The sequence below is a fragment of the Loxodonta africana genome, chromosome 6 (genome assembly GCF_030014295.1).
Source record: "Loxodonta africana isolate mLoxAfr1 chromosome 6, mLoxAfr1.hap2, whole genome shotgun sequence".
Lineage (NCBI taxonomy): Eukaryota > Metazoa > Chordata > Mammalia > Proboscidea > Elephantidae > Loxodonta > Loxodonta africana.
The window spans coordinates 8,805,277-8,830,658 of record NC_087347.1 but is presented as its reverse complement, the minus strand read 5'-3'; the positions used below and the strand labels follow the sequence as shown (position 1 = coordinate 8,830,658).

General features: G+C 47.7%; 1 protein-coding gene across 3 annotated transcripts; it reads right to left on the bottom strand.

Moving 5' to 3' along the window:
* Positions 1-90: 90 nt before the first annotated feature.
* Positions 91-25,186, bottom strand: HJURP (Holliday junction recognition protein). 3 transcript variants are annotated; one of them, XM_023557733.2, is made up of 10 exons: positions 25,074-25,186; positions 24,220-24,286; positions 21,092-21,147; positions 19,343-19,406; positions 16,931-16,995; positions 16,030-16,122; positions 15,097-15,166; positions 12,090-13,636; positions 5,573-5,778; positions 91-4,873 (listed from the first exon to the last, which is right to left on the bottom strand). In XM_023557733.2, the coding sequence occupies exons 1-10, from the start codon at positions 25,167-25,169 to the stop codon at positions 4,804-4,806; spliced, it is 2,334 nt and encodes a 777-aa protein (XP_023413501.1). In that variant the 5' UTR covers positions 25,170-25,186; the 3' UTR covers positions 91-4,803. The 3 variants fall into 3 exon arrangements, with proteins under 3 accessions (XP_023413501.1, XP_010595906.1, XP_010595907.1); XM_010597604.3 differs by having other exon boundaries at positions 92-4,873; positions 12,090-13,639; XM_010597605.3 differs by lacking the exon at positions 5,573-5,778 and having other exon boundaries at positions 93-4,873; positions 12,090-13,639.
* Positions 25,187-25,382: the final 196 nt, after the last annotated feature.

Genomic DNA, 25,382 nt, shown 5'->3' with positions numbered 1-25,382 from the left:
CCTGCCCATCAAGGCCCAAAGTTATGAAACCGTGTTTGGATGGTTGGAATGGACCCAGTGAGGCCTGGTACAGAATCTGCCTGAGGGTTGAAAATAAGAAATTCGTCCATGTCCAAGAAACATGGGGTGGGGATGAGAGGATGGGAGAGACTTTTCCTACATTCAGTCATCACCAGAACAGAGTCACTGGTTGTCCCTTAAGCAGGAAAATGGGACTTCTGGATTGTTCCTGATACAGCTGCGGAAGGCAATGACCGATGGGCCCTACCAATGGGCATGAGCTTTCGAGCAGCCCAATCAGACAAGTGATCCACCCCAACAGTGGTTTTCAAATGGTTTTGTGGCTCCCACGGAGCAAACAGTAAAGGTCTTTTCTGCGAAGTGCTGAATACCACTGCTGGAGCCGGGAGTGGGCGTGCCTCTCAGTAAATGTCCTGGAACAACAGCAGCACATTCGTAGTTAGGTCACAACCTCCCGCCACACCCACGCAAAACACTTCAGGGCTTTAGACCCCTACGCTTGGACACCCAAATTTTAGGAAAGTGAAGGGCACTTTTGATCCTGAGGGCAGGGGAGGTTTTCTTTAGATAGCAGAAGCCAGAAAAACAAAAGCAAAAAACTAAAAGATTAAAATACCTGAAATGTAACTTCTGTACAATAAAATGCTGTAGTTAAATGATAAATCACAGATGGGAGAAGTTATTTACAATTTATTTAAGACTGGATTAATTCACATAATTGCATTGGTACCAAAATACACCCCAATCAGTAAGAAGCAGTGAAGCAAACAGAAAAACAGGCTCCAGATCGCACATGAGTAATCCAGGAGTGGACAGCGGAAAGGCCGGCATGCCCAGGACAAACTCAATCTCAAGTCACCAGCGTTACCGAACCCGGGAAGATGGGTCCTTGTCCAGAGTGCTCAGACCTGCCAATAATCTGGACACTGGCTTTTGACAAAGAAAAAGTAACTTTATTGCAATGTGCAGAGCAAGGAGCCAGGAGGAAGTTCCTCAGATCCGACTCCCCAGGCTATGGGGAAGCAGGGCTTACATGTGATTTGGGCAGCAAGATGGTGGCCAGGAAACAGGAGGTCACGTTCTTGTCAGACCTCCTGCTTTGAAACGGGGTCCGGGTGACGATTTTCCTTCTGATTCATTCCACCTGTTGCTGCATCCTCTGTTGAGGCCAAATAACGGTCACAGCTGCCCCTTCTGTGCATGCGGGGTGGGCCAAATCTGGCTTGGGCTGGTTTAATGGAAATTTACCGGGCATTCGTAGGGTCGGGTTACACTAGGAGAAAACAAATGGCCACATCACACCAATCACACCCACCACGTTGGCAACCACCTCAGAGGCTGCCAGCGGTGACTGGGGGCGGTAACCTGGGGAAATGGAAATGCTCACACTGCTGGGGGAGTGCAATGGGAAAAGCAATTTGACAGTAGTCAGCGAAGTTGAGGACACGCCTGCCCCAATAATTCACCTCTATGGTTTGTCCCTCTTGGTCTTTGTACAGGTTCCTCAAGAGCACAATCAAGTGTTCTAGAAATTCCCATTCTTCGCAATGTTATCCATAATTTGTTATGATCCACACAGTCGAATGTCTTAGCATAGTCAATGAACAGGCAAACATCTTTCTGGTATTCTACAGCCCCTGGAGAAGGACATCATACTTGATAAAGTAGAGGGTCATCAAAGAAGAGGAAGATCCTCAATGAAATGGATTGACATGGGGGCTGCAACAATGGGCTCTGGCATAACAATAATTGTGAGGATGGCGCAGGACCGGGCAGTGTTTGGTTCTGTTGTATGTAGGGTTGCTATGAGTAGGAATCAACTTGACAGCACCTAACAAGTTTTGCCCAGATAATCTCTTACACACGTGCACGAATCCTGGGTGAATGTGTTCTTAGCACGGCTACTAGAGCAGAATATGGGCATGGAGTTAACTGTGTACTCAATGACTCTTGAGACACGTACCAGCATCGGCTGTTATCAAATGCAAACAATGTCTTTGTGAAATGAAACTGCAGAGTACTGACAGTATGCAGTTATTATGTGAAAGTTGGTGACACACAGACCATAACCTATATAGTTTAAACCAAAACACCAAACCCACTGCCATCGAGTCGATTCTGACCCACAGTGGCCTTATAGAGCTGCCTGATAAGGTTGCCTAGGCTGTAATTTTCACGGGAGCAGACTGCTACACCTTTTCCCGAGGAGTGGTTGGTGGGTTCAAACCACTGACATTTCAGTTAGTAGCCAAGGGCTTAACCACTTCGTACCAGGGATCCTTGCCAGGGTTAGGATCTGGCAATAAAAGACCTCATAAACTATATATGGAGAACCCTGATGGCACGGTGGTTAAGTGCTTGGCTACTAACTGAAAGGTTGGTGGTTCAAACCCACCAGCAGCTCAGAGGGAGAAAGATGTGGCAGTTTGCCCCTGTAAAGATTACAGCCTTGGAAACCCTACGGGGCAGTTCTACTCTGTCCTGTAGGGTCGCTATGAGTCAGAATCAACTTGACAACACGCAACAATATAAAATGGCTAACCACCATCCTGTTACCTTCTACCTCACCTTCCTTTACTAAAGAAAAAAAAAAAGCCACACACACACAAAACGAGAACCCAAACCAGTTGCCATTGAATCCATTCTGACTCACAGCAGCACCATGTGTCAAAATAGAATTGCTCAACAGGGTTTTCAACGTATGATTTTTTGGAAGTAGATGGCCAGGCTTTTCTTCCAAGGCATCTTTGCGGTAGACTGGAACCTCTAACCCTGCGTTTATCAGCCAAGCATGTTAACTGTTTGGACTACCCAGGGGCTCCACTCCTCTACCTGAGGATGGAATAATCGGGCTCTATTTTCTGGCCTCTCTGGCAGCTGGACCTGGCCGGGCCAAAGAGCCCTCAGTGCAGGTCTGCTGTGTGTGGGGAGGGGCAAGGCACAGCAGTTCTGGGCAAAGATGATAGTTATCCAAAGAAAAGAAAAGGTCAGGTTGTCCTCCTCTATGAAGCTGCAAGCATGAAAGCAAAGTTCTAGAAGAATTGCAGGGGCCTCCACAGGCCTGGCTGAGCCTGAACCAGCAGGCCACTGCTAGCCTGTTCTGTGAGGAAGAACAAGCACATGCGAGGTGGAAGGCTTGACCCGGGTCTCCAGCAGTCACACAGCCAGCACCTTTCTGTGGCTCACTGGTTCCGTGGTCCCAGTGTGAGGACTTGGACGGATGGATGCAGCCCCACCAGGAGAGCCAGTGCCTCTGGGAGGTAAAGTATACAGTCTAATGTTATCTCTAATCTTCTGTCATGAATTGCAACCCCCCAAATGTGTGTCAACTTGGCTAGGCCATGATTCCCGGTATTGTGTGATGGTCCACCATTTTGTCATCTGATGTGATTTTCCTGGGTTGTAAATCCTACCTCTATGACATTAATGAGGCAGGACTTAACCTACAAGATAAGACTGTATCTTAAATCAATCTCTTTTGAGATATAAAAGAGAAACGAGCAGAGATGGGGGGGGATCTCATACCACCAAGAAAATAGTGCCAGGAGCAATGTGTGTCCTTTGGACCACGGTCCCTGTGCTGAGAAGCTCCTAGACTGGGGGAAGATTGATGACAAGGACCTTCCTCTAGAGCCAACAGAGAAAGAAAGATTTCCCCAGAGCTGGTGCCCTCAATTTGTTCTTCTAGCTTACTAGACTGTGAGAATAAATTCCTGCTGTCAAAGCCATCCGCTTGTGGTATTTCTGTTATAGCAGCACTAGACGACTACGACACCTTCTATTAAAGAAACAAAGAGAACAATGGTAGCTCTGCTCTAGATGGTTAGTACATGGGTTTTCTAAGTGCTTCCTGCATATTTGAAATGCTTCATAAACAAGTCACTGATTTCCTATTTGTAAACAGTTCCAATACAGTCAGATGTCACGAAGGGTGGCTGCAAGAGTGGTTTGGGACCGTCATCGGACTGTTCAAATACAATGCGTTTTCACCTCAAAATGTGAAGATGGTAGGAAGTATTATCAATGGGTAAATTATGAGTATCTCCTAATACGGAAGATATCAAGTCCCCATGGGGGCTGAATTTAAGACTAAAAAAACCCAAAAAACAAAAACCCAAATCTGTTGCTGTTGAGTTAATTCTAACTCATAGCAGCCCTGTAATGACAGAGGAGAACTGCTGCATAAGGTTTCCTAGGACTTTTTGGTAATCTTTATGGGAGCAGAGCACCAGCAGAGCGCTTAACCACTGCGCCACGAGGGCTCCTTTAAAAGACTAACCCAACAAACAACCCATTCTTGTTTAATTGATTCTGACTCAGAGTGACCCTATAGGACACAGAACTGCCACGTTCAAACCGCTGACCTTCTGGGTAGCAGCCAAGTAGTCAGCCACTGGGCCACCAGGGCTCCTTCTTTAAAAGACTAAGCAGCTGTATTTTCGTTCAAGGATCATCCTATCTGGGGCTTAAACTTAGGTCTCATAAGCAAACAATATTTTCTAACAAAATTGGAACTGGTAGGGAGAATTCTTTGGACATGCCAAATTTTTAAAACATGAGCATAATGGGCCTATAAAGGGTAACATTAAAATTTTAAATGAGCAACTTTATTTATTTGCTAAAGAACTCGGAGTCATTTCTGACGGAACCAATTTCATTGATGCTTGCTTTGCAAGGAAGATAAAATCACCCAAATTCTCACACTTTCTCAAGAATTAAAAAAAAAAAAAAGAAAAGTAAGAGAGCAGGGGGCAAGAGGAACAACACTCCAGAACAGCCAGGTTATAGAGCTGTAGTGCTGAATTCTTCTAACACGGAATCACTTTTCTCTTCCATCCTGGGCTCTTCTTTCCTGTAGAAAAAAAAAAAAAAAAAGGGCAAAGAAAATGATTTCAGTAAAATTCCTTCAGAACGACAGCTACTGTTTTATATTCAGCATATTCGCGTACCCATTGTAAGAATGCCCCCGGGCCAAATAAATATCCTAAGGAATGCGGAGGAAATAACAGTGAACCAGCAAACAGGCAGCGCAGTCTGGTGCTCAAGCCCATGGGTTTTAAAACCCTGGCCCAGCCCCATTCTGGCTCTATGAACTTCGGAGTTACAAGGCTTAAGCTGCATTTCCTTATTTATAAAGAGGAGAAATAGAACCTTCCTAATTTGACAGAACCCATCCAAGCACGCTCATGTACACACCAGGTGAGATGATGCATTGAAAAGGTTGAACATGTTGCCCAGCACACAGGAAGTACTCCGATGTTAAAAAACCAAAAACCAAACCTGTTGCCCTCAAGTCAATTCCGACTCATAGCGACCCTACAGGACAGAGTACAGCTGCCCCATAGAGTTTCCAAGGAGTGGCTGGTGGATTCGAACTGCTGACCTTTTGGTTAGCGGCCATAGCTCTTAACTGCTGTGCCACCAGGGCTCCACTTCAGCATCGGCCATTGAAATTTCCTATGTAGTCGTAGCTCACTAAGGTTTGGTCTCTTTCCTCAAGAAATTTATAATTTAAGTAGGAAAAGAAGAAAAAAAGCTAAATAATGCTTACATCATGGCTTGAGACAAAATTCGGGTGGTGTCCATGGTAGCCACGATGAGAGTTGAACAAATCCCAGAGTGCTGGGTGACCCTGCTGGGTGATACAGGGGCCAAGTCCCATCTCGGTCCTGGCTTTGTGACACTGCTCAAAGCAGGTAAGTTGGTTGGACCCTGCAGCAGTCTCTGTAAAGCTGAGGTCCCCGCTACATGGCTGAACTGAGAGAGAAACCACTTTAGAAGCTGAGCAGGTAAAACAGTGAGAGGGAAGGAGACCTTGCATGGAGCGTCATGGAGGCAGGAGTTCGTGAGGCTGAGAGGGTGGGGTGTGGCAGAGCCAAGGCAGAGGGGGGAAGCTGCCAGTTCCAGGGGCCTGAGGTCCACAGGGACAGGAGGGGTGTGAGCAAATAAAGGGACAGAGACTCCATGAACAGGCCAGGAGTGGGACCATCTGAGGAAAAGGTGTTTTGGCTCAGATGAGCAGAACCAGTCGACACAGCAGTTCAAGTGACTGCTTTGTCGGGAGGCAGAGAAACCCCCGTGCAGGCTCTCGGGGCTGAGGAGTGGTCTTCAGTACACACCCCTCCCTCTCAACTGAGAAAGGAGGCCATCCTGAGAGGCAATCTGTTAGAAGAGACGGAATGGACAAGACTCGCTCACAAAATAACCTCTGCAAAGTGTCTGCCCATTAATATGTGGCTGAGATTTCTTAAGGGCCTCAGCCCCATGAGACTCGCCAAACTGTAGCTGAGAGTTACCCCGCTGGCTGTTTGGTCAGAAAACGCCAAGTGGGTGCAGAGAGGCAATGGCTTGAGGCCTAGGCCAAAGGGGACAGCTCTGCTCTTAGATGCATACAGTCGGGACAAGCCACCAAATCCAGTGCCCTCCTGGGCTGCTGGGGCACACCGTGTCCAGGACCACTCTGGGACTGACTCAGGCCTGCCCCTGCTCCCCGACACTAGAAGGCCCTGGCTGGTATACCATCCCATGACCTGAATTCCTACATTGATCCTCAGCTGGAAAGACAAATCAGAACGCAGGTCTTATCTACTTCTGGTTAGCTGATATAATGATTTTGTACACAGAAATAAATTAAAAAAATAAACTGAACAACAACAACAGAAAAACCCGAATGGAGCAAGGGAGCCTGAGTGGAAAGGATCCTATAGGTTGCTCAGCTGTGGTGTTCCGTGGGCTCCCTGGACAGTTGCAGAGAAAATACCAGTGAAAATTCACCAGGCAAAGGAAAGGGAGGCGCTATCTGAAGGGCAGACCTGGGCAGGGTGGCCTGGAGCAGCCACAGGGGCTGGGTTGTTGTTGTTGTTGTTGTGTGCTATCAAGTCAATTCCAACTTATAGTGACCCTCTAGGACAGAGTAGAGCTGCCCCACAGCATTTCCAAGGCCGTAATCTTTATAGAAGTAGACTATTATATCTTTCTCCCACGGAGCGACTGGTGGGTTCGAACCACCAACCTTTCAGTTAGCAGCCGAGTGCTTAACCACTGGAGTAATGGTGAGAGAGGCTCCCACATGGTTACAGGGACCAGCCACTAGCAGGTTGTTGGGGGTCTAAGAGCACGGTTTCAGTCGAGCACAAGCTGGACTGCAGGCTAACACAGGAGCAGGAAGAAATGGAGACAGGAACATTATTTGAGCTTGATGTGGATCAGGGCCTATGAAGGCTACCACACTCAGAACTTTCTAGAAGGAGTGGTCATTTGTGCATCCATAGCACTGAGTCCCATTTCTAGCTAAAGCACTCTAAAGTTTTATGAAATGTTTCCCAAGATGGGAGCCACATGGTTCTGAGAGAAGAAGCCATTGAGCAAAGCATAGGGAAAGGATAGAGGGCCTGAGGTGACAGAGTTATGAGCACTGATTATGGAGTATGATTTGACAGAGGTATGGGCATTGACTGCAGGGCCTGAGGTGACAGAGGTACAGACACTGACTGCAGGGCCTGAGGTGACAGAGGCACGGGTACTGACTGCGGGGCCTGAGGTGACAGAGGTACGGACACTGACTGCGGGGCCTGAGGTGACAGAGGTACGGGTACTGACTGCGGGGCCTGAGGTGACAGAGGTACAGACACTGACTGCGGGGCCTGAGGTGACAGAGGTACAGACACTGACTGCGGGGCCTGAGGTGACAGAGGTACAGACACTGACTGCAGGGCCTGAGGTGACAGAGGCACGGGTACTGACTGTGGGGCCTGAGGTGACAGAGGTACAGACACTGACTGCAGGGCCTGAGGTGACAGAGGCACGGGTACTGACTGCGGGGCCTGAGGTGATAGAGGTACAGACACTGACTGCAGGGCCTGAGGTGACAGAAGTACGGACACTGACTGCAGGGCCTGAGGTGACAGGGGTACAGACACTGACTGTGGGGCCTGAGGTGACAGAGGCATGGGTACTGACCGCCGGGCCTGAGGTGATAGAGGTACAGACACTGACTGTGGGGCCTGAGGTGCCAGAGGTATGGACACTGACTGCAGGGCCTGGGGCGACAGAGGTACGGGTACTGACTGCAGGGCCTGAGGTGACAGGGGTACAGACACTGACTGTGGGGCCTGAGGTGACAGAGGTATGGACACTGACTGCAGGGCCTGGGGTGACAGAGGTACGGGTACTGACTGCAGGGCCTGAGGTGACAGGGGTACGGACACTGACTGTGGGGCCTGAGGTGCCAGAGGTATGGACACTGACTGCAGGGCCTGGGGTGACAGGAACAGGCAGCCAGAAGTAAAATGAAAGTCACTATTTTCAGACCTGTTTTGCCTTACCATAGCTATTTTCTATGTATAAGATAAAAAGGTTGAAAATACTAGTTTCACAAAGATGGATACAGCGTGGTAAAAATGCATTTTAGAAACCCCGTTAAATGCGTCATTTTGTGGAAATGTGCAAACTTTTCCTCTAAGAACACTTCTGCTCTACCTTAATGCATCTTACAATGAATTTGTGACTGATATAAATGCTGGTTTGGGAGAATACTTAGGAAATTAACACATAAGAATCCCGTTGATAATAAAGGGCATTTATACAAAGCCAACAGCCAACATTATCCTAAACAAGAGAGTCTGAAAGCATTCCCCTTGAGAACCGGAATCAGACAAGGATGCCCTTTATCACCACTCTTATTCAACATTGTGCTGGAGGTCCTAGCCAGAGAAATTAGGCTAGATAAAGAAATAAAGGGCATTCAGATTGATAATGAAGAAGTATCTCTATTTGTGGATGATATGACCTTATACCCAGAAAACCCTAAAAAATTTTCAAGAAAACTACTGAAACTAATAGAAGAGTTCAGCAGAGTATCAAGATACAAGATAAACACAAAAATCAGTTGGATTTCTGTACACCAACAAAGAGAACATCGAAGAGGAAATCGCCAAATCAATACCATTTACAGGAGCCCCCAAGAAGATAAAATAAACCTAATCAGAGACGTAAAGACCTGTACAAAGAAAACTACAAGACACTACTGCAAGAAACCAAAAGAGACCTACATAAGTGCAAAAACATACCTTGCTCATGGATAGAAGACTCAACATTGTAAAAATAACTATTCTACCAAAGGGATCTATAGATACAATGCAATTCCGATCCAAATTCCAATGACATTTTTTTAATGAGATGGAGAAACAAATCACCAATTTCATATGGAAGGGAAAGAGGCCCTGGATAAGTAAAGCATTACTGAAAAAGAAGAACAAAGTGGGATCCCTCACAGTGCCTGATTTTAGAACCTATGATACCGCCACAGTAGTCAAAACAGCCTGGTACTGGTACAACAGATACATAGACCAATGGAACAGAACCTGAGAATCCAGACATAAATCCATCCAAACACGAGTAGCTGATATTTGACAAAGTCCCAAAGTCCATTAAATGGGGGAAAAGACAGTCTCTTTAACAAATGGTGCTGGCATAACTGGATATCCATCCACAAAAAAATGAAACAAGACTCATACTCGCACCATGCACAAAAGCAAACTCAAAATAGATCAAAGACGTAAATATAAAATCTAAAACAATAAAGATCATGGAAAAAAAAATAGAAAACAACGTTAGGAGCCCTAACACATGGCATAAACAGTGTACAAAACATTACTAACAATGCACAAATACCAGAAAAGAAACTAGATAACTGGGAGCTCCTAAAAATCAAACACCTATGCTCATCCAAAGACTTCACCAAAAGAGTAAAAAGATTACCTACAGACTGGGAAAATGTTTTTAGCTATGAGATTTCCAATCAGTGTCTGATCTCTAAAATCGACATGATACTACAAAAACTCAACAACAAAAAGACAAATAACCCAATTAAAAAATGGGCAAAGGATATGAACAGCACTTCACTAAAGAAGACATTCAGGTAGCTAACAGATACAAGAGACTTACAATTGTGAGCCATTAGAGAAACGCAAATCAAAACTACAATGAGATTCCACCTCACTCCAACAAGGCTGGCATTAATCCAAAAAACACAAAATAATAAATGTTGGAGAGGTTGTGGAGAGATTGGAACACTTCTACACTGCCGGTGGGAATGTAAAATTGTACAGTCACTTTGGCAATCGATTTGGCGCTTCCTTAAAAAGCTAGAAATAGAACTACCATACGATCCAGCAATCCCACTCCTTGGAATATATCCTAGAAAAATAAGAACCTTTACACGAACAGATATATGCACACCCATGTTCATGGCAGCACTGTTTACAATAGCAAAAAAATGGCAGCAACCAAGGTGCCCATCAATGGATGAATGGATAAATAAATTATGGTATATTCACACAATGGAATACTATGCATTGATAAAGAACGATGAATCCATGAAACGTTTCATAACATGGAGGAATCTGGAAGGCATTACACTGAGTGAAATTAGTCTGTTGCAAAAGGACAAATACTGTGTAAGACCACTATTATAAGAACTCAAGAAATAGTTTAAACAGAGTAGAAAATATTCTTTGATGGTTATGAGTGGGGAGGGAGAGAGGGAGATGGGTATTCACTAATTAGATAGTAGACAAGAACTATTTTAGGTAAAGGGAAAGACAACACATAATACAGGAGAGGTCAGCACAACTGGACTAAACCAAAAGCAAAGAAGTTTCCTGAATAAACTGAAAGCTTCAAAGGCCAGAGTAGCAGGGGCAGGGGTTTGGGGACCATGGTTTCAGGGGACATCTAGGTCTACTGGGATAATTAAATCTATTAAGAAAACATTCTGCATCCCACTTTGGAGAGTGGCGTCTGGCGTCTTAAATGCTAGCAAGCGGCCATCTAAGATTCATCAATTGGTCTCAACCCACCTGGAGCAAAGGAGAATGAAGAACACCAAAGACACAAGGTAATTATGAGCCCAAGAAGCAGAAAGGGCCACAAAAATCAGAGACTACATCAGCCTGAAACCAGAAGAGCTAGATGGTGCCTGGCTACAACCAATGACAGCCCTGACAGGGAACACAAGACAGCCCCTGAGGGAGCAGGAGAGTAGTGGGATGCAGAGCTCAAATTCTCAGAAAAAGACCAGGCTTAATGGTCTGAGACTACAAGGACCCTGGTGGCCATGGTCCCCAGACCTTCTGTTAGCCCAAGACTGGAACCATTCCCAAAGCCAACTCATTAGACAGGGACTGGACTGGAGTATAAGACAGAAAATGATACTGGTGAGGAGTGAGCTTCTTGGATCAAGAGACACTGATACTAAGTGGGCAGCTCCTGTCTGGAGGGGAGTTGGGAAGGCAGACGGGGACAGAAGCTGGCTGAACGGACACGGGAATACAGGGTGGAGAGAAGGAGTGTGCTGTCTCATTAGGGGGAGAGCAACTAGGAGTATATAGCAAGGTGTACATAAATTTTTGTATGAGAGGCTGACTTGATTTGTAAACTTTCACTTAAAGCACAAAAAAATTAAAACAATCCTGTTGAAATTCAGTAAATGTCTGACTAACAACAAGTTTGGGACCATATTAAAAGCAGAGCTTCGAACTTGTTCAAACCAGTTCAGTCATGGCCGACAAAGTGAAACTGGAACAGATCCAGACTTTTACAATTTGGGTGACCTAGAACGGTAACCAGAATGTGAAAAATCATGAGTTGAAGACCTGGAATGTGGACTCAGAAGAGACGTAGTGAGAGTTTTCAGGAGCCTGATGCATGAGTTTGCATTATTGGCAGGACTGTGGAGAATGGTACACATTTAAAGTGGTGTGGTTGGCCGTCATCTTTGAGCGGGACAGTGCTGTTTCTGACTGTTCATAATTTGCCTGGCAAGAGATATGGTTGCTATGCGACATGTTTGCTGCCCTGGTTTTCTAAGAAGATTAGGTTTCTAGCAGGGCTTTGACTTGTAATTTTTCCCGTTCCGGTTCACTCAAATTTAAAAAATTCAGATCTGTCCTGGTTCTGCTTCCTTGTCCGTGACTAAACCAGGAAGAACCAGTTTCCAAGCCCTGGTTAAAAGCTTTCCCCCACAGAGCAGTCACTCAAAAAAAAGCATCCCCGCTCAATAAACGTACCTTCTCTTCCAAGTCCAGCCGCAAAGGGTTGATTTCTTTCCTTGGACTTGGGATGGCTCTGTCCACACCTGTGGAGTTCCAGGACTCAGCCCACCGTCCACATACTTGAGGGTCTGATAATCTGCGTCTTTTTGCAGGTGACTGGTGGTCTCTTCTGGGACTGTGAGTTATGCATGTCAATGGATGAATCCCAATTGTAGTTGAGCCCGATGGACTTTTTATGCTCCACAGGGGTAAGGACGATGACTTCTGGGGACTCTGTAAGGCAGAATCTGTGGCCGTTTTCCCTCGGAAGTCTTTTTTATACTGAGCTTCTACACTGGCTCTGTCTGGAGACTGCCCAGCACAGAAAGTCTCTTTCATCTGCTGGGGTGATCTTTGGCAATATTCCTGATGAAGCCTGTCAAATCTTTCTTTAATGTCATCAAAACGATTCCTTCTACAGCCCAGAGGTTGTATATCTGGCTTTGAAATGGCTTTTGTGGGTGTCAGTGACCTTCTAAACATTCCAAGTCTGCTTCCTTGGAGAAGACTGTCCACCGCCCGCTCAGCATGGACTGTGCTCTGCACTGGCCCAATCTTGGAAAGAAGCAAGGAAGAGGAATCACGCTTTGGCAGCCATCCACTCCCTTCGATAGACTTTTCCCCTGGTTTTTCCAAACCCTCATGTAGCCTTTGTGGGACAGATATACTTGACTGGTGCGTTTCCAAGCCCTGGAGGCAGCCATGGCTTGCAGGGCCACCTCTGTATGCATCCACAGCCCAGGGGCCTGGGGGGCAAGCCTGGCTCACGGGGTTTGGACAGTATTCCCGATGCAGCTTGTCAAACTTGACTTCGATCTCTCTGTGATGGCTGCCCCCAAGGCCCCGTAGAGTTCTGGATTTGGACATGATTTTTACAGGAGAAATTAACCATTTTAGTGTCATAAGTCTATTCTCCTGATCAAGATCATACACAGCACTGGAGTCCAAATACGTCAACAAAGAATACTTCTGAGGAGTTACTTTAGGGTCCTTCCAGGTTGGAACTAATTCATGAACTTGGCGGTTGTTTACTTCAAGAAGGGCTTTCTTCAACCGAAAACCCCTCTCACGGCAAGAAACATCCAGCGAGTTCTTGGGATCGTTCAGTGTCCCCACCTCTTTTGCAGGTTTGGAGTAGGGTGAGCGTTGCTCCTCGGGGCCCCTCTGGGTGTGTCTGCCCCCTTTGCAGTATGTTCGGTTCATTCTGCTCTTCCATCCGGACCTCCTCCTGCAGTGCCAGTTTTGGATGAAGGTCTTGGTGGAGATGATGCAGGACGGTTTCGCACTCAGCAGGCGGCTCATGGAGTGCAGCATGCCCTCGTACAAGTCACTGATGGTCACATCACAAACATCCTCGACCTCAAAGGGTTGGCTGCTTAAGGAGCTGTGGCTACTGGCCACCTGTGACACAAAACTGTCACTTCTAGGCACCACTGCCAAGTCGGCTGAGGGGTCACATTCTCTGAGAGATGACGCTGACTGAACGGGGCCACCAGGGTTCTTTGCAGAGACATTACCGTAGTCTTCTAGGAGGAAAAAACACAAAGTAGACGTGTGTGACCATTCAAACACCATACAGATGCACAGACTGTGGAACTTAAGATTGGAGAATGGCCACAGTGGGTTTTAAAAGCAATACCAAAAACAAAACAACTCCACAAATACTTGGGGATAGCCTTTTCTCAGAGATCTCTTCTTAGCTATCAACAGTAAATTTCTACTTTTTACCCTACCTTCCCCAAAGGAATCTTCCTTGTTCTAGGAGATTGTTTAGAAGAAGGGTACCTTTTCAAAAGCAAATTACAAGCCAGAAAGCATTATTTACAAGAGGTATGGGCAGGGAAGGGAATAAGAATAATGATTAAACCTCTATACAGCTTTGACTTTTGTACCATGTTAGATGTCGTACACATATTAAAAAAAAAAAAAAAAAGGATGGGAAAAACCCTAGGGTTGAATGCAACTGAACCAAACGGACCTAACTGCATATCAGATCGACAACGATCCCAATAACCTTGAACACAATACTCTGAACTCACATTCTTTATGGGATATTGTCCCAGGATAAAAGGAGCTGCTTGGGACCCCTGAACTTCTTACTCAGTCCTGTTGGTGGGAGTGCCGGCAGGTGCTGCAATTCTGATAGCATTTTGTATGCTACGACTGACCAAACAAGAGTACATTACTGATGCTGGTGACACCCAGGAAAGGGGAGATGCAGCTACAGACTCAGGAAGGCAAGGAAGCCATCTCAAACCACCAAGGGGGGACCTGGCAACGGGCACAGGAGCCAGCCTGAAGGGGTTCCCACAGGGTAATCTGGGGCCATGCAGGGCATCAAATTGAATAATGGCAATGGGTTATAAGGTCTGTGTCTTAAAAAAGTCCACAAGTTCTTAAAGATTCTTTAAAGAAGTTGCCCACCAATAGAAGCAGAGTCAGCAGAGGACTGGTTTGCAATCACCAGCTCAGGCAGTAAACCTCACTGACCACTAGAACCACGGGACAAGAGTGTTTTTGGGGAAAAGGCTTTTGCACAATCTCAAATGATTCCCCCCTGACAGAGCACTGTGAGGAAAAGGCACTTTTATAGTGGAGAAATCTGGCACCCACCTTAACTAAGCTACCATACTTGCTGAGGACGCACAACCACCTATGTATGACATTTGAAAAAAACATTTAACATGAATCTAACCATGAGGAAGCAATCCAACAAGACCACATTGAGGGGCTTTCTACAAAACAACTGGCCTGGACTATGTGTGAATGTCCACGACATGAAGGACAACAATGGCGACAAAAAGGCCGAAGAACGGTCTGGGATAAAGGAGACTGATGTGACCTGACAACTAAATGCAACAGGCAACATTTGGAAGAATCTTGGATTGATTCAACAAACAAACAAAAAGGCTACAAAGGATGTTATTGGCACAGTTGGGTAGAATCGCATTGTGGTCACGCAGCATGTCCGTGCCATACTCACCACAGACAGGCTCGGCCAAGGAAGGGATCAGGGTCATCTGGGTGTTCTCTTGGCCTATGCTATCTGCATGCTGAAACCAAAACAAATGGTTATAACAAAACAGTTGCCAGATTTTTGGAAGAAGCTGCTCTCTTTTCAAACTGTGTACTGTCTTCTTAGCATGGCTAAGCTTTAACAGTGTACAGCTACAACGGCAGTGGCTGGTTTGGGCTTGGGAAAAAGATGTGCCTTCGTCAGACCCTGGAATGGTCTACGTGGCCTCCAGGATGACTTCTGGACACAGTCGTGACACCATCTGTCAGTGACTCCCTGGGGAAGTCTGGCTCTTCTTCCTTATCCACCATTACTTGGGTAACAAGAACATCACGGGACCAGGGGATGGTGGGCAAAGCAAAGCCATCATTGAGGTGACAGGGCTGCTCCCAACTCCTCCTCCAACTGCACAGCAGCCATGAGGACATCATTTCCTACTTTAGGTGAAAGGAAGAGGCATGTCCATACATCCACTAAAGGCGCCCTGGTGGCATAAAAGTTAAGCACTCGGCTGCCAACCGAAAGGTCAGCAGTTCAAACACATCAGCGGCTCCACGGGAGAAAGACCTGGCGTTCTGACCCGGGAAATATTACAGCTGAGGAAGCCCTATGGGGCCGCTCTACTCTGTGACAACAGATAGGGTCGCCGTGAATCAGGTGCCGACTCAACAGCAGGTGACAACAACAGGGGGCCTGGAGGGTTTGCTCAAGAACTGCAAAAACCTATCAGCCCCTGAATAAAATGTGCCCCAGAATAATTTTGAAAGAATTACTCAGAATGCTCTTTACAGGGTCTGGAAAGACAGGAAACAAACAAACAAAAAGCAGGGTCACATGGTACCCTAACGTGTCTCTAGGCTAAGATTCGATCACATAAACCAGGACAGGGAAGCAGATTACCTGTGAAAACCTTTTACGTTGCAGCAGTTTGTCCACTTGGGTCAGGTATTTCCTTCGTAACTCATTTTTCAAAGGGCTCTGAAGCACTGCAGGCTGAATAAAAAAGACAAGTCGATACTCTTAAGAGCCTTTGGGTTCAGCTGAACTTTTGCATTCTGGGCTGAATTCACACAGCCCATTAAAGTACAAACGTCTACACGGAGTTACCTAACGTCACTCTCTCAGCTATTGCTGTCAGCTGTACAAAGTGGCCCTCCCCTCCTCCCCTGAAGAACCACCTGACTTTAGGAAATTTACCCAGTGCTAACAATTCAAAAGACAGTAAAAGGATAAAAAATTTATAGCAGTATGACTAGAATAGAAAGACATTAAAGCAATCTGAATGTTCTCCGGGGTATTCAAGACTAGTAACACTAACACCAACCACTATGTGTATAAAAAATAAGTTCAGGAGAAGTCAGCCCTGCTACCGTTCATTTGCCACGCACTAGAAATCAGGTCTCAATTCCCATCCGCTGCTGCTGAAAGGGGTTGGGAAAGGGATTCAGATGGCAGATGGGGACCCCATAAGCATGTATCGTTGGGGAAGGGCCAGCACCTCCATTCTCTACTATCAGGGCCACCAACTTCCCCATCACTGCCTTTTCCTACATAATACTTCAGAACGTGCTCTTTCCTTCTCCAGAGTCACGACCTTCACGTTATTTTTCCGTTAAAAGGAAAAGTGTCACACATGGGTGTGTGGGCAGACCTCTGGGCAAAAAGAGCAGCAGAAAGAGTCTCAGAAGAGGAATCCCAGGAGTGCTGGGGGAAGCTGCCCTGGGCAGCATGGTCAGAGCTGAGGATGCACACAGCTACCTCCTGCCACCACTACCCACTCACTATAGAAGGCCGTTCTTACCATCACCGCCACGGCAACCTCGTCTCCCTGGTCAAAAGTTGCATCGAAGTCATTGTTTTTTGAATCTAAAAGCAAAAAAGGAAATTCCAATCAGAATTTCTAAGAACACTTATAATTCTTCTCTCTTGAGGAGAGCTTTCATTTCGTTTAAGTACGTCCTACAGCAAAAACCCCATTGCTTCAAACATGCCACTCTTTAGTAAGGACATGGGCCCTCTGTGGCTGTTAGTGGTTACTACAGTAAAACCTGTGGAAGCCGGAACCTGTCCGTGTAAGGCGGAAACCTGTCAGAGAAGGAAAACTCAAATATTTTCTACTAATAGAGAGTGATAGAAAAGTGGTAAGATGGGGCAAGGACGAAAGGTGGGAGGGGACAGGAAAGCTGGACAAATGGAAATAGGAAATCCAAGATCAAGAAGGGGAGTGTTGACACATTGCAGGACTGTCAACCAACGTCACAATGTGTATTAATTGTTTAATGAGAAACTAATTTGCTCTGTAAACCTTCACCTAAAGCACACACACACAAAAAAAGTGGTAAGACCACACCCTGTCAAAGGCGGGAAAACTTGTGAGACCCGGAAAAACAGGGCAGTCTCGTCAAATTCCAGCTCTTGCAGGTTTCACTGGAGAAACCCAGAACCTATCAGAACAGGAATATCCTCAGTGACAAAGATAAGAAAAAGCAGGTTTTATACCATCTTTCACTCTTTCAATCAACTCTGATTTGAGTAAAGTTGAGGCACCCTGGCCCAGTGCTGTCTGACAGAACTTCCTGTGATGATGGAAAGTTCTCTATCCGCTGTGTGATGAGGCAGCCAGTGAGGCTGAGGAACGGAATTTTAAATTAACTCAATTTTTGATTAATTTAAATAGCTGCATGTGGCTGGTAGTCGCCATATTGGACATTGCAGCTGGAAAGTATCAATTTCCAACTGTCTCAGGCAGTCCGGGAAATTCCAGGAACTGAGAATCGTGGAGCTCAGATCTAAATGAATGCCGGTAAACAAACATCTAGAAGCAAATATCTTCATCAGGTCTTTTTTCTAACTCTACTTTGAAAAACCATCGGTTCTCCTTATTTTCCAAATGGGAAGCCACTGTGGTATTTCACACAGAGAGGAGGCATGGTCCTGAGAGGGTGGCAGTGGGGAAGAGAGGCAGTGGATTTGAGACAGGAGGCAAAAGCAACAGGACAGTGATGTCTTGGATCCAGGGGAATGAAGGAGAGGCTGAGACACAGGACTGGATTTCCAGCTGATTCTACTGGGAAGACCATGGCGGAGGCTTGTTGGGTGTGACTTATCCAAATGGCATATGCTGCAGGATCCAACCAGAGATGCTTACAGTAGTTAAGACGCACCTAGACAAGGCTGGGCTGGAGACAAAGCCAGTAAAGGCTGATGCCATGGCCTCCCCAGAGAGGGGCTCAGACCAGCTCCTGAGAAAAAGCACCCTGCAAAGACGGAAGACAGGCCTGTAAGCGGGCTGAGAAGGAAGCATAGGAGAGGAAGGCGGAGACCCAGAGAACACAGCACCACTGAAGCTGGTGTCCCAGTGAGTGTCAAGGAGAAGTGTCGGATGCTACTGAGGGCAACGAGGATAAGAACCAAAGAATGCCAAACAGACTGGGCAGCAGGGTGGTCAGGAACCTCACCAACACCACACTCAGGGACAGGGGCTGAGGCCAGATGCAGCCGGGTGAGGAGCCTGTGGGGCGGGAGAATGTTCCAAGCAGTGAACGCCATCACCCTTTAGGAAACCTGGCTGTGAGGGGGTAGAACAGAGAGAGGCAATTCGAATGGGACACGGGATGAGGAGACTGTCACCTTCTGTTTTACTGCCAGGCTGCCCCCAGGGCAGGGGAGAGTGGGCAGTGGACGGATTCCTGAGAAACCAGGCTGCGGCGGGGTCTAGGCAACACAACTGGCAGAGAGAACTGAGAGAAGGGGAAAGAAACCTCGAGAAGAATGAGAAGGAAGGAAAGAGGGTTGCAGGGGCGGGCAGTTAGCGGTGCGAGGACTACCCCATAAAGGCAATTCTTAACTCTTATTAAAATTTTAACTTTTTATTTTTCTAGGCAAAAAATTAAAAAAAAAAAAAAAAAGGTAGGGGTTATTCATTCATTCAAGAAATATCTGAGTCCTTTTATGTGTCAAGTACCATGGATGAGACTATGAGCAGGACACAGCTCCTTGTGCTCCACGGGCTTTACAAGCAGGTAAAAGGGCATGTAAGAATGTCTCAAGTTTTAAAAGCAAACCTCAATAAAAAATTAAGAACGAGGCACCAAGAATTTATAATCCCTTTTTTTTTCCACCTCAGCTTCACTGCAAACATTCCACTCACACGCACACCAAGGCACACGCACTCAAGTCAGGGTTCACCCTCAGTGCGAGGGTGCTCACTGACCTTCGGACACAGCTCGCCCAGGGCTGTCCACCCAGCTGACCGGCGTCACAGGGGATCCCTCAACCTGCAGAAGAAAATGAAGACGTGCTCGTTTCGGTAATGAGATGCTACCAGGCTGCTGTAAAGTCTTAAGCCTACAATCTCTCCGCAAGCAGACGTGAGGTTGGATATTCACCAGCTTCTCTTCTCACACACCCCGCTCTAACAGGCCTCCATGCCCGACCAGGAGCCCCAGACGCCCCTCAGGAGAAGCAGCACTTTCGTCCTCTCGTTGTGCTGCTCAGCAAGTGAGCGATGGAGCTGGGAGGGTGAGAAGCAAAGACACCCGCGAAGGGCCGGCCTCTGCCCGCACACCCAAGCTAACCTTGGCCCACGCGCGTACAGCTGACAAGGGCTGCAGCATGCAGAGCCCAGGGGTCACCAGGCAGCATCTGGAAATATTCAAAAGGCTTCTAAGAGGCCTTCTCTGACATGGGAATCAGCACTGTCACGGATTGAACTATGTCCCCCAGAAAAGGTTATCAATTTGGCTGGGCCATAATTCCCAGTATTGTGTGACTGTCCTCCCTTTTGTGATCGTAATTTTATGTTAACGAGGATTAAGGTGGGATTATAACACCCGTGCTAAGGTCACCTCCCTGATCCAAGGTAAAGGGAGTTTCCTCTGGGTGTGGCCTGCACCACCTTTTGTCTTAAAAAAAAAAAGAGAGATAAAAGGTTGAGACTACTTGGCACGTCCTCCCTGGAGGGGAGATGAGAGGGTAGAGTGGGTTAGAAGCTGGCAAAATGGACACGAAAAGAGAGTGGAGGGAGGGATCAGGCTGTCTCATTAGGGGAAGAGTAACTTGGAGTATGTAGCAAGGTATATATAAGTTTTTGTGTGAGGGACTGACTTGATTTGTAAATTTTCACTTAAAGCACAATAAAAATTAAAAAAAAAAGAGAGATGAAAGGAAGCAGAGAGTGGGGCACCTCATACCATCAATAAAGCAGTGCCGGGAGCAGAGCATGTCCTTTGGACCTGGGGTCCTTGTGTGGAGAAGCTCCTAGTCCAGGAGAAGGTTAACAAGAAGGTCAACAGAGAAAGCCTTCCCCTTGAGCTGACGCCCTGAATTTGGACTTTTAGCCTACTTTACTGTGGAGAAATAAATTTCTGCTTGTTAAAGTGACCCACTTGTGGTATTTCTGTTATAGCAGCACTAGATGACTCGGAAAGGCATGGGCAGCGTGACCCTGTGCGTATGGAGCCAGGGGGCATGTGACCAACACGCATGGAGCAGTCAGTTGTCCAGATCAGGAGCTCACATCATAGCTGGTCAGCCGTCTGCCCTCGAGGAGGCCATTACACTCTGCTCCCTAGAGCTTGAGCCACACCAGTGGCCCCGCTAATAATCATAATGAATGTCAGAAGTGGGATCCAATTAACCCGACCGGCCTATGGCAGAGCAAACACCAGGTTACATAGTGGGCTTTAAAACTATACAGGTCCTCCTTGTAGTCAACAAGCAACAGAAGAAATGCTTCTTAGTAAGTCATTGAAAACAGGAAAAAAAAAAAAAATAGAGGAGTCAAGGTGAGGATACCACCATGAAACAAACTGGAGGCCCTGCACAGAGTTCTGGAAGCTTCTGGTGCAGAGTAGCGGGGGTTGCAGCTCATGCCACATTCACATCAACATTCACACCACAGCTCACGTTGCATTCGCATCAACAGCAAGGCACGTTGGTGATCAGACTTGACATTGAATACCTGGATTTGTCCTTTGCTTCTTTCCTGTATCAGTCCTCCACCCCACAGCCTCAATCCTTAAGAAAAAAAATAAAAATCACCATGTCAGTAATCCTGAATGCTGAATTTCTATTCAACCTGCATTGAAAGGAAACCAGTGATGAGCAAAAGAAAGGGATCTTAAAACCAAGCCTGAGTGCTGACACTCTGTTGCTGTTCATCCTTGTGAGCTTGAACTTTTTTTTTTTTTTTAATGAAGCCTGGATAAAAATTTGTCATTAATGAAAATCTCTCCTATCTAACAGACAGCAACTCTTCAAACTACATCACTGACCCCCAAAGTTAAATGAAAACAAGAAACACATGCCGGGTACTGCCCTCAAAATATATAGAAGACAATCTGTATGTGGGTGTTACACACACACACACACACAATACGGCAATGTATATGTACTGTATCTACAGAGTAGGGGCTTTTGGAGGACCATCTCTATATGTACAGAGCAAGCCCTAAGCACAGGGTAAACAGTGAGTTTTGGAATCAGGCACACATAGTCCCGCCACTCAGTTGCTAGCAGAACCTGGGCAATATACTTAATCTCTCCTTAAATCCCCATTTGTTCCCAGGTGAGTTCAAGTTACTGAGGAGGGATGATGAGGCTGCTGAGGCTGGAGATGCTTGTTAATGCTACCAGTGGCAGCAAACGCTCATAGTGCTTGCCACATCCCAGCTCTAAGTGCTCCCCAAGTGTGTCAATAATTGGCATGAGGCTAATTTCCAACATGTGAAACCTTCTCATATCCCTGTACTTCTCCATCCCTGACACCAGCCACTCACATGGTGTGTTTTCTCTCTCTGCCCCTGGTGGGTTCTGTCATTCACTAGAATAACTCACAGAACTCATGGAGTCTACCTACACTAAACAGAAAAACCAAACCTGTGGAGCTGTTTCCAACTCACAGTGACCCTACAGGACAGAGTAGAACTGCCCCACAGGGTTTCCAAGGCTGTAAATCTTTATGGAAGCAGACTGCCACATTTTTCTTCCGTAGAGTAGCTGGTGGGTTCTTTTGGTTAGCAGCCAAGCCCTAACCACTGTCCCACCAGGGCTCCTTCTACCTACACATAAAATTAGAAAGGACACCTGGTAAGAGATACATCTGGCAAGGTCTGGGACGAGCCACACAAACCTTGCCATGCACAGCATGCTTTCTATTGGCTGGTGCTGTGAGGTGGGGTGCTGATTGGGCCATCCCCTCCCCTCACCCTCCCTACACTCAGATGCCAATGGGGATGTTCTCCCCACTACAGGACGCCCCCAGAGAGGATCTCCAATGTTTAGGGTCCCTTAGTAACTGGGGCCTCAATGAATACGCATGAAGGGGTCTTAGTGTATAGTTACCCTCAATCCAATCAATGATCATGCATGACTGACTGTACCATGCTCCTCCTTCCTGTGGCTTAGTGTCGGGGCGTGTGGCATGTGTAGCCCCTACTCAGTTGCACATGTTTCAGGGTTGCTGGTCTATTTTAGAAAACAAAAGGGCGCCCTGACTGCTTGAGAGTTTCAGCTATTTTTTGAAACCAGAAAAACCAAAACCCACTGCTGTCGGTTGATTCCGACTCACAGCAACGCTATAGCAGAGAGCAGAACTGCCTCATAGGGTTTCCAAGGAACAGCTGGTGGATTTCAACTTAGATCTTTTGGTTAGCAGCCACACTCTTAACCACTGCGTGCCACCAGGGAGTCACCAGGGCCTCCCTGTTTTCTGAAACGAGTGACAAATGGCCAATTCTAGTCTTGTGACCCACACCAAGTATACTCCTTTTTTTAGTGTTCACAGCAACCCACTTCCACACACTCTTTGGCGCTCCTAACATCTTCAGAGACAAGCACTCACCAAGTTCACTGTACGTACGCAAGCGAGGTGTGGACAGATCAGCTAAAAAGCCACAGAGTTAGGACTTCGCTTAAGGAGCAGGTCTCATGAACGGTTTTGTGCCTGCTTGTTTAATGTGCAGCAGGATCTGAGATCCGCTTTCATCATCATTACCTTTCTTTTATTATCAATGCCCATGCAAGCAGCAGTCAAGAAAGATTTGCATTGGGCAAATCTCCTGCAAAAGACCTCTTTAAGGTGTTAAAAAAAGCAACGATGTCACTTGAGGACTAAGGTGCACCTGACCCAAGCCATGGTGTTTTCAATTGCCTCATATGCATCTGAAAGCTGGACAATGAATAAGGAAAACAGAAGAAGAATTGACGCCTCTGAATTATGGTGTTGGCAAGGAATACTGAATATACCATGGACCGCCAGAACGAACAAGTCTGTCTCAGAAGAAGTACAGCCAGAGAGCTCCTTGGAAGTGAGGACGATGAGACTTTGTCTCGCTTGCTTGGATTCAGGAAGAAATCAGTCCGTGGAGAAGGACATCATGCTTGGTAAAGTAGAGGGTCAGCAAAAGAGAAGAGGAACCTCAAGTAGGGTTGACACAGTGGCTGAAGCAATGGGCTCAAACACAGTAACGATTGCGAGGACGGTGCAGGACTGTGCAGTGTTTTGTTCTGTTGTACATAGGGTCGCTATGAGTCGGAAGTGACTCAATGGCACCTAACAACAACATCTTTGGTGGTGAGTTAGTAGTAAGGAGTAGTGAGAAGAGAGGAACTGACCTCATTCACAGCAGAGAATCAACGGGCAGCGGGCAATGCACTGACTTAGGTCAGTTTGCAACACCATCGCTAAACAGAATGGCTCCTTTTCCATACTGGGATTAAGTTTCAAGTTATCAGAACCTCAAGGAGAACAGTTAATATTCAAAGTCAAACAAGACAAATGACAGTCAACGTAAGTGCTGGAGGGCACAGGTACTGTCCTAAGGGCTTCACCAGGACCCTGTTACAATACCTATTTTACAGATGAGGAAACTGAGCCTCAGCCACGCTAAGCAACTCTCCCATGATGACAGGAGCCTAAGTGTGAGCTGTGATGCCAACCCAGGCAGGTGCATTCTTAACCATCTACGTCTTCAGGAATTCATTTCTAGTTAGATGAACAAGGTTTATTTTTATAAAAGCACGGCCAGGATTTCAAAACTCTACAAGACGCTATTCACATTTTAAACCGAAATGAGAGATGACTCCTACCTTGGGGCGTCTGGTAGGTCAGTGTGGCCATCTCCACCAGCACCGTGTCCTCGAAGGGATGGTTGTACTGCAGGGGACAGGGCGTCCCACTAGGTCAGACCTCCAGGCAACCTCTCCGCCCACCCCCAGTTAGTTCACAGTTACTGAATAGCTGGGCAGTTTTTCTACATCCCCTCAGTCCACATCCCTGCCTCCCTGCACCCTCCCCGCACCCCGTTCCCGGCCCGGCTCCCCCCTCTCCGCACCCGCCCTGCACCCGGTTCCCGGCCCGGCTCCCCCCTCTCCGCACCCTCCCTGCAACCGGTTCCCGGCCCGGCTCCCCCCTCTCCGCACCCTCCCTGCACCCGGTTCCCGGCCCGGCTCCCCCCTCTCCGCACCCTCCCTGCACCCGGTTCCCGGCCCGGCTCCCCCCTCTCCGCACCCTCCCTGCACCCGGTTCCCGGCCCGGCTCCCCCCTCTCCGCACCCTCCCTGCACCCGGTTCCCGGCCCGGCTCCCCCCTCTCCGCACCCTCCCTGCACCCGGTTCCCGGCCCGGCTCCCCCCTCTCCACACCCTCCCTGCACCCGGTTCCCGGCCCGGCTCCCCCCTCTCCGCACCCTCCCTGCACCCGGTTTCCGGCCCGGCTCCCCCCACTCCGCACCCTCCCTGCACCCGGTTCCCGGCCCGGCTCCCCCCTCTCCGCACCCTCCCTGCACCCGGTCCCGGACCTGCCTTCCCCCTTCTCATAGCCGGGTCCCGTCTCCCCGCGCCCTCCCTGCACCCAGGTCCCTGCACCCCGGCCCCCGACTCCCCCACCCTAGTCCCGCTAGCCTTGCGCCTGGCCACCCCTTCCAGCCGGAGCTGAGGGCCGTACCTTCTCTATCAGCTGCTGCATGCGCCTCTGGAAGCGATGGCGGCTGTCCTGGAGCTTCCGCGTCAGCTCGGCCTCCTCGCAGCCCTCGGCCGCCATGGCGCACAGGCTGCCGCCGCGAGTCCGGGCCGCCCGGAGAGCCGCTCCCGCCGCCGTTCAAATATGCTGCTCCCGCCCTCCTGCCATTCTCTGGCTTCCTATTGGCTGGCGCTGTGAGGCGGGCGCTGATTGGGCCTTTCAAACGTATACACGCGATTTCCTGTCGGCCAATCCGCCCCTGAGTCCCCGGCCCCGCCCCATCCGGTGGCGCGG

Excerpts from the sequence above, each read along its gene's own strand:
- HJURP (XM_010597604.3), bottom strand. The coding sequence starts at position 25,169 with ATGGCGGCCGAGGGCTGCGAGGAGGCCGAGCTGACGCGGAAGCTCCAG. Across the intron at positions 15,167-16,029 it reads AACGTAAAAGGTTTTCACAG|CATGCAGATAGCATAGGCCA; the intron begins GTAATCTGCTTC and ends TTTTGGTTTCAG. Across the intron at positions 5,779-12,089 it reads GGCTGGACTTGGAAGAGAAG|TTCAGCCATGTAGCGGGGAC; the intron begins GTACGTTTATTG and ends TTTCTCTCTCAG.